The following is a 20,711-nucleotide window of genomic DNA, read 5'->3' as shown; positions in this document are numbered from 1 at the left end:
TCACATCACAGTGACAGTTTTAATAAACTATTTTTAATAACATTTCATTAGTTTATTAACTTGTAAACTAATGATAATTGTTTTCCATAATCCACTAATAAATTCTTGCACCATAGTTCCTTCCCCCTCTTTTAACTCATTATATTCACAGCTGATATAAGAAGAGGAAAAAAGTATTTCCTGTTTTCTTTGAAATTATTTTCCATAAGATTCTACTGACAAACGGGTCTTCAATAATATTGGTTGCAACCACTTTTAGTACTCAAGAATTTGGTTAGTTTCAATTTGAAGCTGCATAGTAAATTTATTGTATCCATCTTAATTATCCTGTAGTATTCATCTGGAATGTATACTTCATCATACTTTTTAGGCATATTAGCATATATCAATAAGTGCCTATTGTCTTTACATGTCTGTCTGTCCATTTGCGTGTAACATGGGGACTCCCGATAGATGAATTTTCATGAAAATTTATATGTAAATCACATTAAAATTTGTCAAGCCATCCCAGATTACATTATAATGGAACAAATAGAAATCGGACAATTATTTCTTTTTTCCATACAATTTGTATAGAAAAATTCATACATTAAGTGAGCTTTAATGCAGTATTGTTAGCTTTAGATAGTGTATGCATGCTCTGTTTTTATTGTTATGTAAAACGCGTGAACACGGTGTTGCTAGTGAATGGATATATAGAGAGAAAACAGATATAATAAACATATATATAAAAAAAACAGATTAACATTACAGTGGCAAATAATGCAAGAAAGCAAGCTTATATAGCATTAGCAAAAAAACAAAGAAAACCCCACACTTCCCATTGGTTCCAAAAGGTGTTAAATAGAGTCAAGGAAGAACCAACTCCAAAAGGAATTGGTTCTTCCTTGACTCTATTTAAGCTATCAACTTCCACAAGACAGATGGAAGTTTGTTCCAGCAATCAACCACTTGCTGGCTAAAAGCAAATTTCCACACATCTATTCTACAACTGTCTTTCCTCATTTTGAATTTATGCCCCCTCATTGTGTAATCTGAGCAAGAGGAAAAATCCCATCAGTATTGAGCTTGTTCAAACCATTCCATTCAAAACCTTATACACCTCAATCAGATCACTTAACAGGTGCCTTGTCTCCAGAAGCTACAATTTGCTGAACTTACTTTTCTTGGTAAGATAACCCCATTGTTCCCCCCTCATCTATCCTGTTGCCCTTCTATGTACTTGTTCCAGTGGCTCTACATCCTTCCTAAAATCTTCGATAATTAATGGTGATGAAATGCCTCCAGACCTATATGTAGTACTCAAGGTGTGGCCTGACCATTGCCTTATACAAGGGCATAATCACCTTATCCCTGTTGACCAAGTTCCTGTATATCATTGACAAGACACCAAGAGCTACTCTGAAATCCTGTCTGCACTGCTCAGAAAACTTCATATCTGACTGCACAATTACCCCAGGTCTTTTTAATTCTTCACTACTCTGAGTGTAGTATTGCACAGTTGGTACATTACTCTGGGGTTACTGCTACTCATATGCAGTACTTTACTTTTGTCAATGTGTTGCCACATCTCAGCCCACCTGCCTAACTTTTCTAGATCCTGTTGCAGCAGCATGCAGTTGTTACTGTCATTAAGAACCCTGCCAACCTTTGTATCATCTGCAAACTTGGATAATTAAGCCTGATATACCTTCATCAATATCATTGATAAACATAGAAAACAACAATGGTCCCAACACTGAACCATGGGGGACTCCACTGATAACTTTAGTCCATGAAGAGCAGTGTCCATTGATTATCACTCTGTTTTCTCCTACAACTTGACCTTAATGCCATACTGCTACAATTTGTACAGCAATCTTTCATGTGCAACAGTATCAAAAGCTTTCTTGAAATCCAAATATGATATCAAAATTATTTTTTGCATCCAGTTCCTTTGTGATCCCATCATAGTATCCAATCAAATTGGTCAGACAAGGCTTCCCCTTAACAAATTCATGTGTGTCTGAACTATAACTGCAATCTTGACCTGCAAAGCTTCTTTAACTAGTGACTCCATTATTTTCCCTGCAACAGAAGTGAAACTAATATGTCTAATATATAATTACTCGTGTCACCCTTTGATCCTCCTTTGTGAATTGGGGATACATTTGCACATCTCCAGTTCATGGGGACCTCTGCTGAATCTAAGGATGCTCTCGTAATTATAGTTAAGGGTTTGCTTACTTCCTTTGCTACCTCCCTTAATATAACTGGATAGATCCCATCCACACCAGGTGCCTTTCTTATGTTTAACTTCAACAATTTCTCCTCTACTTTGCTTTCCATTATTGCAATATTTAGCTCCCTGTTACAGTTTAATAAGCTTCTGTCCTCTACTAGACCTTTTAAGTTCTAGCATTAATCATTTACATAATCAGATCAAGATTTTTGATTTTCTAATAAATTTCAGTTACCTTTGAATTTCTCCTAAAGACAAACATTAAACCCCATGTACTTTTTCTGACAGAATCTCAGTTATCGGTTGATTCAACTTCTGCTCATCTCAGATGCCCAAATTATTCGCTGTACTATTCCTTTCGCCTCAATGGTGGTACTTGCGCATATGTCCATTCTGATATTCCCTGTCAGAGACTTGGAAATTTGGAATCTCCTCTCTTTGATCTTCTCTGGCTTAAAATCTCTCTACCTCATTGTAATTACTAATGACCTAGGCTTTGCAATTACTAATGACCTAGCACAGATTGTTCATTTACATACAAGAATACCAGACAATCCTAATCATACAGCCAATACGCTTGATCTTTTTCTCACTAACAACCCTTTTAAGTACACGGTCGAAGTGAGAGGTCCTTTAGGCACTTCAGATCACAACTTGGTGATTATCTCTTCTCCAATGGAACCTTTATCTCATGGCTATTCACAACCTAGTGTTGTTTGGCATTACAATAATGCAAAATGGGATGACCTGCGAGACTTCTTTTCTTCTTTTCCTTGGTCGGATTACTGTTTCAAAACTTCTGATGTCAACGTTTGCTCAGATCGTGTCAGTGAAATTATTCTTGCAGGAATGGAATCCTTTATTCCACACTCCACTTTAAAATCTCGTCCTTTATCTAAACCTTGGTTTTCCAATAAATGTGCTAAGGCTGTTCAAAAGAAGAATGTTGCATATCGTAATTGGCTTGTTTCTAATTCTTCAGTTTCATTTTCTGCCTACACCAAAGCTCGCAACAATTGTAAAGCAGTTATTAATCAGTGCAAACTAGAGTTTGAACAGGCTAAGAGTAGAAAACTTGCTTCTTTCCCTAATGGTAGCCGAGCATTCTGGTCTCTTGCCAACGCTATTGGCCGCAACTTTTGCCCATCCCTGCTCCCACCTCTGTCCAAAACAGATGGTTCTGTTGTCACTTCAGCCAAGGATAAAGCTGACCTGCTAGCATCCCATTTTTCTTCTTCCAGCTCGTGTATTAATGATCTTGGTAAAACACCTCCCACCATTCCCAACACGCTCCATTCAATGCCTCCTGTGGTTCTCCGTCAAAAGGATATCAGAAGGATTTTGATAAATCTTGATGCTAAGATAGCTCCAAGGCCTGATGGTATTTCTCCACTTGTTCTCAAAACCTGTGCTCCTGAACTTACTCCTATTCTTTGCCACCTTTTTTCTCTTTCTTATTCCAAAGGTATTTTTCCTTCTGCTTGGAAATTTGCTCATATCCAGCCAGTTCCTAAAAAGGGTGACAAATCCCTCCCATCCAATTATCGTCCCATTGCAATTACTTCTACTCTTTCTAAAGTAATGGAGAAATCAATTAACCGCCAACTCTTAAACTACCTAGAAATCTTCCGTCTGATCAACAATCGCCAGTATGGATTCCGTCAGTGTCGATCCACTGATGATATTCTGGCTTATATTACCCATTTATGGACTAATTCAATGGAAAGGTTCGGTGAAACACAAGTAGTTGCTCTTGACATCTCAAAGGCTTTTGATCGTGTTTGGCATTAAGGTCTTCTAAACAAGCTTCCATCTTATGGTTTGCCAACTGTTTTTAGTAATTGGTTATCCAGTTTTCTCTCTGATCGCTTACTGAGGGTGATGGTAGATAGCTCTCTGTCTTCTAACTTCTCCACTAATGCCGGTGTCCCCCAAGGTTCAGTTCTTTCCCCCACTCTTTTCCTCTTGTATATCAATGACCTTCTTCCATTGACTGGAAATCCCATCCATAGTTTTTCCGATGATAGCACATTACATTCCACTTTCCATTTTTAGAAACCTTGTCCTGCTCAATCAGCTTCTTCTTCAACTTCTCGAAAATCTGCTACCAATTCCTTAAATGCCGATCTTCAGGTAATTCTCCAGTGGGGCAAAGACAACTTAGTTGATTTCAACCCTTCTAAAACTCAGTCTTGTCTTATATCTCGCAAAAAGGATTCTTCTGCTCCTATGCTTATCTTTAGTGACACTCCGATTTCTAGGCAAAATGATATCTCTTTTGGGGATTACCTTTACTTCTAATCTCTCTTGGCACAAGCACATTACAAATATTGCTTCCTCTGCATCAAAAAAACTTGGTTTTCTCTTTCGCTCTCGGCATTACTTTTATTCCAAACAGCTGTTCACTCTGTATAAATCGCAAATCTGCCCTGCCATGGAATATTGTTCCCACATCTGGGGTGGTGCCCCCAAAACCTCTCTCAAGCTTCTTCTAGGCGCCTCCGTAGCCAGGTGGGAAGGAGCAGCAGTGCGTAGCACACGCTTCTTGATTAGACTGGGATTCGAGCCTGTCACCACCAAATATGGACGATGCGGAAAGGTCATGAAATGACCACCACATATTCACGGAGCAATATGGCCTTAGTTGCTAATGCTCCTAAAAACCAAATAACATCTCAGGCTTCTTGATTCCATTCAGAAGAGGGCAGTTAGGTTAATTAATGATTCATCTCTAACAGAGTCTCTCCACTTGCTTTCTCATAGACGTACTGTTTCTGCTGCATGCCTTTCTACAGATACTTCCATGGGCACTGTTCTTCTGAATTGGCTTCTATAATTCCCGCTCTCTCTTTCAAAACAGTCCGAACATGTGCCGCCACCAGCCAACATCCATTTACTGTCCAACTTCAAACCCACAGAACCAACTTTTCATCTTCCTCATTTATTCATTCAACTGCCATTTTCTGGAACAACCTTCCTTCATATGTATTTCCTGAAAATGTCAACAAATATCTTCTTTCGTCTTCTCAACCTCCAACCCAAGCACGGTACTAAGAACTATAGATTCTAATACCTCTCGTGTTTGGGGTTCACATAAAAAAAAAAAAAAAATTGCCCTATAATTTGATGAAAGCATTAGATTGAAAATTAAGTTTTTCTAATAAGGATTGAAATTTGCAGCAAACTTGTTAAATTAGAAACAGCTGAATTTGCAGCTGTTTTTTTATTTAACAAGTGTTTATGAAAATCTTTGAATTCTTCTAGGAAGGTCAGTAACTTGTTTTGTAAATGTATTTTTCTGTTCTGTTTGTTCATGTCTAACTAATCTTGGGGTTGAATAGGTGGAAGTATTGCTATCAAGACTAGCTTTGTCTTCCTTTTCTGATTGTTGAGATCCCTCTCCTCATTCTTTTGATCTTCATTAAGTTGTTTTTGATTCTTGTTACTATAGTCAAAGCACTTGTAATGTGATTTAGATAATTGTAATCATTTTTTTAAATATTCCAGACTTTATTGTATATCCCAGATAACAGCATTGCACTCCAAATAAACCGGGTAATTAACCTAATTTTTATGATTAATTACTTACCCTGTTTGTTCAGAGTTCACACATCTGTGTTCTTGTTGTCTGGCAACATGTCAATAATTGATAATCAAATTTAACATCTGAGTAGAACAGACAGTTAAGTCACAGGTAAAGTATCAGAAATACCTCAACAGCAAAATTAAACAAATGAATGAAAAAAATCCATCCACTCATCTAACTTACATCATTGTGCAATGTATAGCACAACAGAATAAAAAAAATATTCACTAACAAGGTGCAATGGTATGAACTTGCACTAACTTGGGGTAGCAGTTTCTAGTTAGTATGCTCTTAGTAGCATTTATATGTGATTGGTTTTTCAGTACAAGTTACTCTTTTAAATGGAATGATCTGTGATTTGAACGTGCAGTTCAAATATTCTTTGATTGTGTTTTGGGATCACGTGCATTGAAGGAAAAATGGACCATAATGTGTTCAGTCTTATGGACTGAGAGACTTTGGACAAGCAAAAAAAAAAAAAAAAAAAAAAAATACATACACACTGATAATTAAGGCCTTGCAATATAATGTTTCTTCAACACAATAGCGTGCAACCTCACTACAACCATGCAACATTAGAAAGAATTTCATTGCTGGCATTTAAGATTGAAAGGTCTGAAAGGCATAATTTTTTTTAAGAAAGATTGTGAATCTCTTGGAACAGATGCAGAGAAGAGAAACCAAATTAGTTAAGAACATAAAGACTGGGATACACTTATCAAATTGCAGTACTTGGAAACTAGCCACTTGTCAGGAGACCCGGTTAAATGGATTAAGTAAACTCTATGATGATCATATTCTAACTCTTTCTTAGATAATGTATACACAAAGCGACTTACTCAAATTGGAAAAGGATGGCTGTGGGACAGATGTGTGGAAAGTTGCTTTCACCCAGAGAGCAATTGATTGTTGGAACAAACTACTATACCATCTGGTGTTGTTGGAGGTGTGTAGTTTGAATAAATTTAAGGAATAATTGGACATATTATTTAATGTGATGGACGTGAGGTGTTTTTTTTTTTTTTTGCTGATGCTGTATAAGCTTGCATCATTTGCCAGTACTACTACTAATAATAATAATTGTTTCACATACTTCATATAGCTGTAATTTGGTGCCTCCGTAGCTAGGTGGGAAGGAGCAGCAGTGCGTAGCACATGCTTCTTGATTAGACCGGGGTTTGAGCCTGTCACCACCAAATACGGAGGATGCGGAAATGACCACCACATATCCTGGAGCAATATGGCCTTAGTTGCTAATGCTCCTAAAAGCCAAAAAACAAACAAACAACAAACATAGCTGTAATTTTGGTCCCAAACATTTTTTTTTTCCCTTTCAAAGTTTAAAGAACAACTTAGAGGCAACAGATATGATTTAGATGAAAATGTTTATTAGTCAAGAGACAAGTTTATATATTTTTGTGAAGAGTAGGTTTTTATTGCATAAAAAAAATTTTTTTAATTCACAATCACTCTAATTTGATTTAACTCCTGGAAAATTTCATGAACTGTTTTCATCTGATTATTTCTTTAAAAATATGTTTATTTAAAATTCATATATTTAAAATAAATTTATTTAAAAAAGCGTGTGTAATAAACTATATATGTATTGGTATTAATCATTTTCATTCTAATCCTAAGCATGTGCCTTTTGTTCAAGCTTCGAATTTTGTGCTTGTTATACAAGTGAGTCTTAATTTTTTTTGGCAATTTTTTTGTGCTTCAAAAGGTTGGCTTATATGCTGCAATATACAGTACTTTATTTTTGTAGTCAAGTCAGGCGATTATTATGCTTTATTGATTAGTTCAGTACACATATTACATATTCTGTGTGTCTGCTTTAGATCAAACTGTTTCATATTGTTAATAGTACAGAAATGATTCAATTTAGTATTAGCAATGGCCACATGGTGCAGGGAACTCTATGGCTAAGCCAAAAAAAAAAATAAATAAATAATAAATGAATAAAATTAAAAAAAAATTAATACAATCAAACTTCCCTATAACAAATTCGATAAATCCAGCGAAAAAATTCGTTATAGAGAAATTTTGCTATACAGAGAATATCTTTTTTTATTGGAAATTATCTAATTAGAAAATGAAAAGAAATCTATATTCTACATTTATTTTTAATGTATTTATTCCAAAAACATACTTATTTAAATTACGATAAACACAATTTTCACTGGCGAGTATTACAAATTAAAAAAAAATCGATAATTTTCATTTGCACAGTACAATTAAATGTCTGATTCTCAAAGAAAACCTCACATTTATTCAGAGTGTTAAAAACATTATCAGGAACATTTTCACAAAACTGTAGACCCAGGCAAACAGTTTCAAAAACATGAATCATCCCTATTATGTCATCAGGTTCGTGGGTGATGATTGGGTTTAAAATATACTTTCCCTGGCATGTTGGTACAAATAAAAATCACCTTTAAAAATCTGTCACCTTTCATGAAATTCACGATTGAGCTAGAGTTGGACAACACCACACCATACCATACTTAGACACCCTTGTCTGGCGCGAGGGCATGCGCTTGAAGACAACTGTCCATCGTAAACCTGTGTGTGCTGGCCAATTTACCAACTTCCGGGCAGCACACACGGGTAGCCATCTTCTTGCCACTGCACAAACTTTGCTAACTTGTGCCTGGACATAGCTCTGTAAATGAGAAGCGCACCGAAATTGCTAAAGTCAAGGCGGATCTTACGAGGTGTGGCTATCCCATCAATACTCTTGACAGGTGTGACCTACAGACATGCGGCCACATAGTGACCAACAGAAACATCCAAGGTGATGACTCAGCCATGAGTGCCTTTATCCCATACTACCCAAACCTATTGCAACAGGTTTGTAGAATCTTAAAATCACATGGGATAAAATGCATACAACTCCCAGGCAGAAAATTACGATCCCTCATCTCTAAGGTAAAAACACCTGTCCACACCCTACTACAAAGCGGATTGGTCTACCGCATCTCTTGCCATGACTGCACTAGCTGCTACATCGGGGAAACTGGGAGACGGCTCGAAACTGGCAATACGTTTGGGCAACCCACCACGACATTGACCCACACCGCGATGTCGTGATTGTGGATAAGTCCCGCCACTATCGGCGACGCACCTGGTTGGAGTCGTTAAACATCAAATGCTTCAATACCTCAGTGAACAGGAACAGTGGATGTCAAGTCCACCCTATTACTGAAACGGCAATCCTGTCCATTGACAAACGCTGGCCACGTCCACATACATCACAGCCACAGGCTTCAACATCCAACAATCAATCACGCACTTCACGTACAAGATTGGCAGTACACGCCCTCATGCTCCATTCTTAACTGTCAGTTTAACTGAGGAAGGTTAACTAAACAACTGAAAGCTTTTATTTGTATGTATCTAATCTAATATATGTATTTTTTCCTATTATTAAACTTGTCACAATCTATTTTTGTATCCGTTTCACTCTGAGCAACTGTAATTTAATAATAATAAAAATCAGCTAGTTGATTTCAAAATTTTGTCCCTGTGTGGAGTTTCCTTCCCATTTGCTCTAATCAATTAGAGGCAAATTAAAATAACACCATAATAAGACATTCATGCTTACTTTCCCATTCTGTTTGCATGTAGAGGCTCTCATCATAATCTTCACAATCGCCTGGCCTGTAGATTACTCCCACTCTCATTACCTTTGCTTCCAACTAGCTCACACCATACAGATTCTATACTAGCATGCAAAACGTCTGAATGGCGCTCGGGTTGCTTAGATGCATGACCCCTTCTATCTGCCCTATCCTTCCTAAATACATTATGCATACTGCACTGAAACTCTTTCCCCTTTCTCCGCGTGGCACCACATTTCCGTATACCCTATTATGTCAGCGTTACTTGTCCTAACCAACAATTCAAATTCACTCATTTTATTGACAACATTACTGTATAAACAATTAAGACTTAGTGTTCTTGTATAGTTAACTACCCTGACTTACCCCTTAAAGTTATTTAAGCTTGCTTCCCTGGCTTAAATAACTTTAAGTTTAGCTACCTGCTCATTTGAAATGTTTCTGCCCTCAAAACACCTTGGTAATATGTTCTGTTGTGGTAATAAACAAGAACGCTTGAGTACAAGTGTTACTTTGACCAGTATTATCTGATAAACACTTATCTATATTACCCTTGCCCCCCCCCCTCCCAAAGTAGCAGTTTTCCTGAACATTTTTGTCCTCAACAATACTGGCAAAAACTCTTGCTCCACCTTTGTTTAAATGTATCCCATCTCTATAAAACAGATTGCTTCTACCTACAATTGCAGGCCAAGCTGATAAAAATTTCCCTCAAAAGTCTTGCAGAGTCCAAGTCTTGAGTTAGTCCACAAGTCTTTCAGCATATAATCCCTCCTATCGTGTCTGGGAAGAATTACAGATACATAGACATTGTGACCTAACTCTTGGCATTTCTTCATGGTTTATTTGTCTAACAAATTGTCAGATCATGTTTAATATCATTAGTCCTCACGTGAATAATAATATTCTCTTTACCTCTCTTAAAATCTGACATCATTAATTGTTGCTCCCAATAGAAACTTGGTTCTAGTCCACCTATCCTTATTTAATTAACATGATGTGGATTACCTTTTCTTTGGAAATATTAATTATGGTATCAAACCAGAAATTTGGTGTTAAATGCAAGTAGCCAATGACCACCTGAGAAATATAGCTCTGTACTTTTAATGTGAAAGAATCTTAAATTTTTTTTTTTTTTTTTTTTTTTTCTCTCTCGGAAAAATCCACTTGTCATGCAATCTTTATCCAAAGGCTGTAATAACTTGGCACTAGTTATTACTTGCAAATTTCAGGCTCTCTGAGAATGTACTAACTGAATGAAAAATAATCTATTGTAGAAAACAATTTTATATTTCTCTTACTGTGTTAATTTTTTTTTTACTTTAAATAAATGCAGAATACTTTACACTGTTACAGTATTTTGAAGTTTTGAATTAGTCTAATACAATAATAGGTTAAGTATTACACAATAAGATGCGTTTAGGGCTAAAGCCTCAAGTTGCGAGCAAGTTTAGACTACAAGTTTGTGGCGTTATACTTCATAACTGTTTTGCCATCATTGCATCACTTGGGTACCTACCCACCCACTGAAGAAGGGCCAAATAGCCCTGAAACGGTGCCGTCTGGGTGGTGGTGGTACCTATCTGAGAATAAGTAACATTAGTCTTCTCCTTAGGTGAAGCATTACTTATTCAAAGTAGTGCAATATCATGGCAACTCATTGTGAAGGTATTCACAATATGAGATATAACTTAAAACGATGCCACCTTATAAATATTCTGTTAATTCAGAAATGGCTGTGTATTAATGATGCTATTGCACTTAATATATACATAGTATTACAAAATGCAAAATAAAAAAAATATTTAAATATTTTGTACTGATTGATTTATGATATTTTTGTAATAGAAAATTAAAGAATTAACTTACATGCATTCAGAGGGCATCCTTGCTGGAGAGTTGAAGCATGGCCCTCTAGCCTTGGTAGACAAAGCTATGCCTGTCATCATGATTGTAACCAGGGATCCAGTGTATCCTAAATGTATGAATGCATTACAACAGGTATTGTATGACTTTGAAATTTTCAATAAAGTGCAGGTTAAAGTTACTAATATTTTATGTTTTGAGTATTAAATTGACATTGATCTATTGCAAGCAGGACAGGCTTTATTTGATAGTAAATCCCTGGTACTGAAAACTCTTAAGGCCTCTTTGATAAAGTTGATACAGATCAAACAGCAAGTCTACATTTATGGTCTGTATCATTGTGTTACACCTGCCATGATCCACAGGAGCCCATGTTAAAAGATTACTCTGATTGCCGGTCTTCAGTTCTTCTATGGGTAGATAATATAATCCTTACAATTAATTAAATACTGTATCCAGCAATTATATTTATAAATACATATGTACACATTTATTTATTTGTACTATATATCACTTTATTATAAATGTATCACACATACCTGAAACCAAGCTAATTTTCGTAGTCTTGGTTTTAGATTTCTGATTTTGAAAAAAAAAAAAAAAAAAAATCACCTACTTGATACAGTGTTGGACCACCATTTCCATGAATAACAGCCTCTATTCACCTTGGCATTGACTCCACTAGACGTTTTAAGATGTCTGTATGAATCTGCAGCCATACTGCCTGCAAGGCTTTCCACAGTGTCAGAATAGATGACACTTATACGTCCATATGCTTCATTTCCCATTCCAAAACATCCCACAGGTGTTCAATTGGATTCAGATTAAGAGAACTGGAAGGTCAATGAAGATGGGTGATATCTTCATTGTGTTCCTGTAACCACTCGTGCACAGTGACACAGCCCAATGATCCAGTGCATTATCATTTTGGAAGGTCCTATTTCTACCTGGGAAAAAAATGCAACATGGCAGGTTGCATATGATCTCCTAAGAGCTGCCAGTAGACCTCGCCAGTGAAACATTGGTCTGTATGCAATAGGGGTCCTAGTTCTTGCCAGCAAAACATGCCTCATATTAAGCAACCACTACCTCCTTCTGTAGTGGGCACCATTAATGATGTGTCCATGCATGTCTCATCCAACCAGCACACTTGTTTCCAGTCCTTGTGTCCAACCAGCATGTTGTTGACACCATACATCTGAATATGTAGTGCATCATCATTTGGGATATTGTCCTTGCATTCCCCATATTGTATAGTGATTTAAACTGTTGCATAGTGATCTGCTGTTGGTTTGACCTATTTGACACCAATCATTGTACATCTTGAACACAGTGGACTGTGTTTTTTTTTTTTTAATTTTAATTAATTAATTTATTTATTTTATTATTATTTATTTATTTATTTTATTATTATTATTATTTTTTTATATTGGTATTTTTAAAAAAAAAATTTAAGGTCTCTGCTCAGGAAGCTGAGGCGACCCTGACAGAGACTAGCCAGAGAATTATGGGCAGCCTGGCTACCTCCTAGTTGTGTGTGCGCGGGCAACGTGGGGTTCCACCAGGGGCTGTGCGGCCAAATGCCAGAACACACAACAGAACCCAACACAAAACTACACATCCAACATAAAACACTTTTCTGGCATCTACAGTAGTACTGTATTTCTTCACAGTGTACGTATGGCGCAGATGTGGGAACCACAGGTGGCACCTGACCCTAACACTATGCACATTATGCACCCTCACAGTCATGTCCTTTTGAAACTCTGTGATATCTTTACTATGTCCCATAACTGCTACTTTATCACTTTGCATTACATGACCAAATGCAAATTACCACTGTTCTACCACTGTATGAAGCTGTTTTTCTTTTCATACTGTAAGCTATGCAGCATAGTCCATTACGGATGAGGTGGTCATAATTCATTAATCACTGAGTGTATATCAGTAATTATTATCGGCAACTAACATGTTATACCCTCTAATATAAGTACAAGCTGCTTCTCACCGAGGAGAGGCCAAATAGTTTTAAAACAGTACTGTCTGGGTGGTGGTGGTACTTAACTGAGAATAAGTAATATCAGACTTCTCTAATGGAAGAGCTTTATACTTATTTTAAGTTTAAGAGCCAAGCAACTCGTGAAGGATTTCTCAATATGAGATGTATAATGATGTCTTATTCTTATACTTTTGTTTATTTAAAATTCATAGCTGAATTTTAAACCAACTTTGGTTTATTTAAAATCCATTGCTGAATTTTAAACAAACCAAATTTTATGAATAAGGCATCATCATAACTAAACTACAATGATGCACATGCCCACCTACATCATGGTCTCAATTTTTTCACTGATTGAAGCTTTATAGCTTGATGCATGAATATTTATTAGTTTGTGTCACCCATTACTCCCCAATGACATGAGCTTTTCACCTCCACAACACTAATTGGGATTTTATAGTTTATTTTTATGGAGAGCACTAACTGTGGCCTGTAACAAATAACAGTGTGAAAGCTGTTAATCAAATCTTACATTTGATATGGTTTTTGATATGTTGCAATTTTTGTCACTCTAAATGCCATTTCATTATATGGAAATGGATTACTGTGTGTATAAAAGTTTATCCTATAAAAAATATGCAATTAATAAATAAGGAAGGCAGCATTCCCTCTCAGAAGTAAATGTTTTTTTTTTTTTTCCATGTGCAAATTAAAGTTTCATTAATATATTTTTATTATATGTTTAAATTGAGGCGGGATAAAGGAGAAATTTATCTTGATAAAATTGTCTTTTAAAAATTTATTCTGTAGCTAATTATACAGCAGAAGAGACCACAACTTCTTCACTTGAATAATTGCATTTGAGAATACAAAAATTCATTGTTATCTCTGACTTCAGGGAGTGGGGTTTGGAAACCACTGCAGGTAGTTGGTTGTTTTCTGAGAGGTACCAGTTTCCCATTTGAAGTCACCATTTTTACATAAAAAGGATTTTTTTTTGTATGTCTTGAGGGAAAAGATTGTTCCCAATGTTTTTTCTAGAACACTGTATTTATTGAATTTATCTTATAATGCTACTTGATGTAGCTCAGTGGTCAGGAGTGAAAGAACAGTAGCACTCGCCCTTTGAGTGGGCCTGACGTAGCCCAGTGGTCAGGAGCGAGAGTGCATAGCACGCGTTCCTTGAGTGGACCGGGGTTCAAGCCCGTGACTACTAAATACGATAAATATTTGTATTGACGATTTATTGTAAACTCTATTGACTTGGTTGTCGTGCCGGAGTATAAACCGAAAATTTATTTATTTATTTATTTATTTATTTCAATACAATTAACAATTGTATTTAAGATTTATTGTAAACTCCTCTGACCACCTCCAACCCAAGCACGATACGAAGTACTATAGGTTCTAACACCTCTCGTGTTTGGGGTTTCCATTAAAAAAAAAAAAAAAAAAAAAAAAAAAAAACATGGTGATTGTGCTGAAGTATAACAAGAAATTTTTTTTTTATGTTATATCTTATAATTATATATTAATGCTACTTATCTTATAAGTAGCATTAATTAATAATTTTGGTCTTTCTACACTTGATAATGCTTTATATTTTGCAAAGCTTTTTAAATGGAATACAAAAATTTACAGTATAAAAGTACAGTGACTCTCGATTTTCCAGGTCAATGGTAAAAAAAAGTTCCCAGTTAATCCAAAAATACAGTAAGTCCCCGACATACATAAGAGATACATTCCACGACTTCTTACGTAAGTCAAAGTTTTACGTAACTAACTCGGAAATGACTAATAAAATATTGCTACTATATCCCTGATATGCCAAAATTACAAAAACCACATAATATCCTCAGAAGCATGAAGAAAAATAGTTATATATTTTTAATTAGTTCAATTAAAAACTTTATCTGGGGACAGTGGTGAAGCAGCCAGAGTGGCACATAAGTAAGAAAAAAATGCATGTTATTGTACTGTAAAAACTGATTTGTATTTCGTAGCCTTGGTCAATATACAAAGTTAACTTCATTGATGCCGATCACTTCACCGCTTTTCATATTGTCTTTCTGCTTTATTATTGTGTTCACCATTGCCACTGACAAATCTGAATTCTGCGCAATATGTGTTAATGTTTGGCAATTTTCATACATCCTTATTATAATTTTCTAATCCAAATCGAGGACTTTCCTTTTCTTGGTAGATATACTAGTAGTGCTGTCACTTATTCTCTTAGTCAGCACCATGATAACAGTCAGAATTCAATTTTCTGAAAAGAACTTCACAGGGTCAAGGGTTAAGCTTCACAGGGTTAACTCACTATTACACCCTATGCAAGCTCACATTTTACTAAAGTATATTTCTGGAGGTCACTGCCATAAAACAATAAAAACAATTTGCACTTTCCGGGTAATTGGGCTTTTCTGTTAGTGCGATTCATTATAGATGGGTAGTAAACTTGATCTCATTGTATTTGTGTTAATACCGATAGCTGGAATTCTGTGAGTTTTTACGTTATTATGCTGAAATCTTCAGTCATATAAAAAATATATATAAATAACGTAACATAAGGATAGGTGGAACAGGACCAGGGTAGTCGACCGGGCTAGCTGGGTGGGTAAAGTGCCTGCCTGGCAACCCAAAGATCGCAGGTTTGATTCCCGCCTTGGGCTTGGATCAAAGTACTGTAAAAACCTTGGGAGGTACATTATGGCCACAGAAGCCTATGTGCCAACAACTACCAAAAAAAAAAAAAAAAAAAAAGGACCAGGGGCAAAAGTTGATGACTTTGTAGAGCAGATATCATCTTTTAAGGGCACAAAAGGTGATATTGTTTTGTACACTTTGGAACTAATGACATTAAGAGTAAGAGATCTGCAGATTTACTCAATGTTGAAAAAAGTTGCAAGTTAGAGTTGAATGTGAAAGTGTCTGCAATCCTGCCCAGACACGGTAGGAAGGAGTATATGATGAGAGCCTTGTTGATCAATTCGGCCCTGGAGAGATTGTGCATGGCTCAAGGGGTAGAATTTTTCTCAGCCTGGTCTGTGCTTGTTAACAGGAGAGACTGCTTCTACAGGGATGGGATACACTTAAATAGAAAGGGTGCAGGAATATTTGCTGATGCTATTGAGGCAGAGTTAAGTGAGTCAGAAAACTGCTATCTTGGGGGGATACACAGATTAATAGATTAACAGTAGCCACTGGCAGAGTTGAAAGTGATTCTTGCACTGCTTCTGTTTAAATGCAATTGAGCAGCAGCCTGGAAAGCAAGGCAATGGGGATTTCCAGTACTGCTGGGAGTCAGAGTGGAAAAAATAAATACATCGGCTGTGTTAGGGTAACTAAGAATAGAAACAGGTGCATGTATACTTGCATATACACCAATGCTAGGAGTATAGTTAATAAATTTGATGAGTGCTAGTCAAGAAATCAAAGGCTGATATTGTTAGGATATCAGAGACGTGGTGTCACATAGATATAAGCAGTGCAGAATTGGAATTCGGGGAGGACAATGTGTACAGAAAGGATAGACAAGACAGGAAGGTAGGAGGGGTTATGCTGTTAGTTAAGAAACATAAAATCAAAGTAAGTGCATCCAATTGATGTTGGTGGACAATGCAATGTTGAGTCTGTTTGGTGTGACGTAAGCACTGGGAAAGGAAAAATGAGAGTAGGTGTGCGTTATAGGCCTGATGGATATAATGAGCAATTGTGCAGAGAAATAGTGTGCCAGTAAATCAGAAAGTCTTATAATGGGGGATTTTAACTTTCTAGATATTGACAGGAACTTGTGGTTGGTCACTCGCACAGTAGCAAGACTTTTTTGGATTTATTGGATGACTGTTTTCTACAGCAACATGTTTGAGAGGCAACCAGAGTGAGTTTTACTCCTGATCTGATTATTAGCAGTGATTATTCATGCATTAAGAATTTGCAGGTAAAGGAACCACTGGGTGACAGTGATCACAATGTACTGATGTGGGAATTACTTAAGGATGTAACTGCCATCAAGGCTAAAGAGAAGGGCTATTGCTTTCGTAAAGGTGACTACAGAGGCCTCAGAGAGTTTTTAAATTCTGTACAGTGGGATCAACTGATGATGCTACCAATGTCGAATTCTAAATGGGAAGCCTTCAGGGACTTAATTTTGGAGGCTACTAGGCTTTTCATTCCAACTAAGAAATACTGTTCAAGGTTTAGGCCTAAATGGATGTCAGATGAATTAATGAGGCTCGTGGTAGAGAAGAAAAATGTATGGGATGCGTATAAAGTATCAGATGACACAGAAGCCTGTGGTAGATATAAACTAATCTGTAATCAAGTCACAAAGGAGGTTAGGCAGGCGAAGGCAGATTACGACAAATCCTTGGCAAAGGATGCAAAGAAAAACAGAAAGAGTTCTTTAATTATGTAAACTCTAAAAGGTAAGGGATGAATCAGATTGGACCACTTAACATAGACTATTAACATTGACTATTGATGATCATGCTCAGGTAGCTGATAAACTGAATGAGTATTTTGCATCTACATTCACACATCAGGAGTTATTCAATGAGGGGAGTGCCAGAAGTTTATCCAACCCTAACAGAGAGCTAAGTGAATTTTGTAATAACTGAGAGCAAAGTGGAGGAGAAATTGTTGAAGTTAAACATAAAAAAAAAGGCACCTGAGGTGGATGTGATCTATCCAGTTATATTAAAGGAGGCAGCAAAGGAAGTAAGCAAACCCTTAGCCATGATTATGAGAGCTTCCTTGGACTCAGGGGAGGTCCCTATGAACTGAAGGTGTGCAAATGTATCATCAATTCACAAAGGGGATTCAAAAGGTGACACAAGTAACTATAAACCTGTTAGTTTAACTTGTGTTTTGGGGAAAATAATAGAATCACTGGTAAAAGAAGCATTTCGGGATCATCTAGACAAGACTGCAATAATAGTTAAGACAGTATGGGTTTGTTAAAGGGAGGTCTTGTCTGACCAATTTGGTTGGATACTATAATGTGGTCACAAAGGAACTGAATGCCAAAAATAATTTTGATATCATATACTTGGATTTCAGGAAAGCTTTTGATACTGTTGCACATGGAAGATGGCTGTACAAATTGGAGAGATATGGCATTAAGGGTAAGTTGCTACAATGGATAAAGGGATGGTCGAGTGAGAGACGACTGAGAGTGGTAATCAATGGACACTGCTCTTCATGGACAAATGTTATTAGTGGAGTTCCCCAGGGTTTGGTGTTGGGCATATTGTTGTTTTGTTTGTTTATCAATGATATTGATGAATGTATATCAGGTTTAATGTCTAAGTTTGCAGATGATACAAAGATTGGCAGGGTTGTTAATGATGGTAAAGACAGTATGCTACTCCAATTGAATCTAGATAAGTTTGGCAAATGGGCTGAGAAGTGACAACTGAAGTTTAACATTGAAAAATGCAAAGTACTGCATATGAATAGCAATAACGGAAAAGAAATGTACCAACTGTGTGGTACTACACTCAGGGAAGTGAAAAAGATCTGGGGGGGGGGGTAATTGTGCAGTCAAATATGAAGTCTGCTGAGCAGTGCAGATGGGGTGCCAGGGCAGGTCATGGAGTCTTTTCAATGATATATAGGAATTTTGCTAGCAGAGACAGGGAGGTGAATATTCCGTTATACAAGGCAATGGTCAGGCCACACCTGGAGTACTGTGTACATGTCTGGAGGCCTCATTTTAGGAAGGATATAGAGTTTCTAGAACGAGTACAAAGAAGGGCAACAAGATTGGTGAGGGAAACAAAGGGGTGCTCTTACCAAGAAAGGCTTAAGTTCTGCAAATTGCAGTGCCTGGAGAGTAGGTACCTGTGAGGTGATCTGATTCAGGTGTATAAAGCCTTGAATGGGTTGAGCAAGCTGAATGCTGATGGGATTCTTCTTCTTGCTCAGATTAAGAACCTGAGGGGGCACAGATTCAACTGGAGGAAAGACAGTTGTAGAATGGATGTGCAGAAATTTGCCTTTAGCCAGCGGGTCAATGGGTGGAGTAGACTTCCATCTTTTGTTGTGGAAGCTGATAGCCTAAATAAATTTAAGGCTGAGCTGGACAGAGGGGTGAAGTGAGAGGGTTTTTTTTTTTTTTTTTTGGCTGATGCTGCATAAGCTTGCTTTCTTGCATCGTATGCCTCTACTAATGCGAATGCTAAGTCTGAAGCTATATAAGTCGGGGACTTACTGTATTGAAAAATGTTGAGCAACCTATGTAAAAACTATGGTAATGGATAAAAAACGAAAAAAACTTACCACACACTACTCTCGTATTGGACACTCATTTATTTTTTACAATGTTGATTTTAAATCTAATAGCTTCCCTTTATTTTTTTACAAGGTTGCATAGGTTTGGTCACCAATGTTATAATGGTTCATTAGATATTTAATGGATGCACCGTTTTCAAACTTTTGAATAATTTCAAGTTTTTGTTTAATTGAAAGCACAACTCTTGCATTTGCTCATCATTTTCATGATTTCTAAACAACAAAAAAAAAAAAAAAAAACACTAATAGTTCTATAAAAAAAAAAAATTATGACATCCCTGAGATAAATAACAAAACAAAATTTGTCCTTTAGCAGTGCGATGGAACACAACAATCAACGCGATGCACTAAAACAAACTAAACATTTGGTCTTTTTTTAAGCTGCAGGTTGCAGGATAATAATCTCCCAGTAATGACTTATAACACCACTTCTTGTTGCTTATTTAAGACTTTCAAAACACATGTTTATACCTATTCTAGTTATTACTTGAAATTTATGATTTCTGGTTAATTTTTTTTTTTTAAATTTGGAGTCGAAGTGTCCCGGTTAATCCGTAAATCAAGAGTCTGCTGTACTACAAAAAGGTACTATGTAATTCAACAACAACAAAAATAATTGTAGAATATACAAACAATGCAAATGACTTTAAAATATGATTCCTTGCACTTTATAATGATTTACACAATTTATCCATGGCACTGTTTGACATTGCTTTCATTAACTTATTTTTACTATTATCATTAATTTTTATATACAAATTATTATTATTATTATTATTATTAGCCATATGGTACAAGGAAGCCTGAGGCTTATGCTGCACCAGCCAAAAAAAAAAAAAAAAAAAAAAATTCCCCAAGTTACCCTGAGAGAGAGAGAGAGAGAAGAGAGGAGAGAGAGAGAGAGAGAGAGAGAGAGAGAGAGAGAGAGAGAGAGAGAGAGAGAGAGAGAGAGAGAGAGAGAGAGAGAGAGAGAAGTAGAAAGGAATCACCAAGAAAGAAAGAAGAATGATGATATCCAGCTCAGGACCCTGGGTTTGCCAAGCCCATACTCGCCAGATGTGAGCCCCCGGGGTCATTTGGAAGTAAGGTGCCCCCGGGGTCATTTGGAAGTAAGGTCCCAGA

General features: G+C 36.6%; 1 protein-coding gene across 1 annotated transcript in view; it reads left to right on the top strand.

The window, feature by feature from the left end:
- Nucleotides 1-20,711, top strand: part of LOC150081650 (glutamine--fructose-6-phosphate aminotransferase [isomerizing] 2-like) — a 207,492-nt gene that overhangs the window by 169,180 nt on the left and 17,601 nt on the right. The window contains exon 17 of the mRNA XM_090379514.1: nucleotides 11,279-11,431. Within this exon, the coding sequence (XP_090235640.1) occupies nucleotides 11,279-11,431 (153 nt within the window). The remainder of the gene's footprint in view (nucleotides 1-11,278; nucleotides 11,432-20,711) is intronic.

This window comes from Mastigoproctus giganteus, chromosome 8 (assembly GCF_048544385.1).
Source record: "Mastigoproctus giganteus isolate SK-2022 chromosome 8, ASM4854438v1, whole genome shotgun sequence".
In the NCBI taxonomy this organism is placed as follows: domain Eukaryota; kingdom Metazoa; phylum Arthropoda; class Arachnida; order Uropygi; family Thelyphonidae; genus Mastigoproctus; species Mastigoproctus giganteus.
Note: the sequence above shows the minus strand (reverse complement) of the source record. Positions and strands in the feature narration are given on the sequence as shown.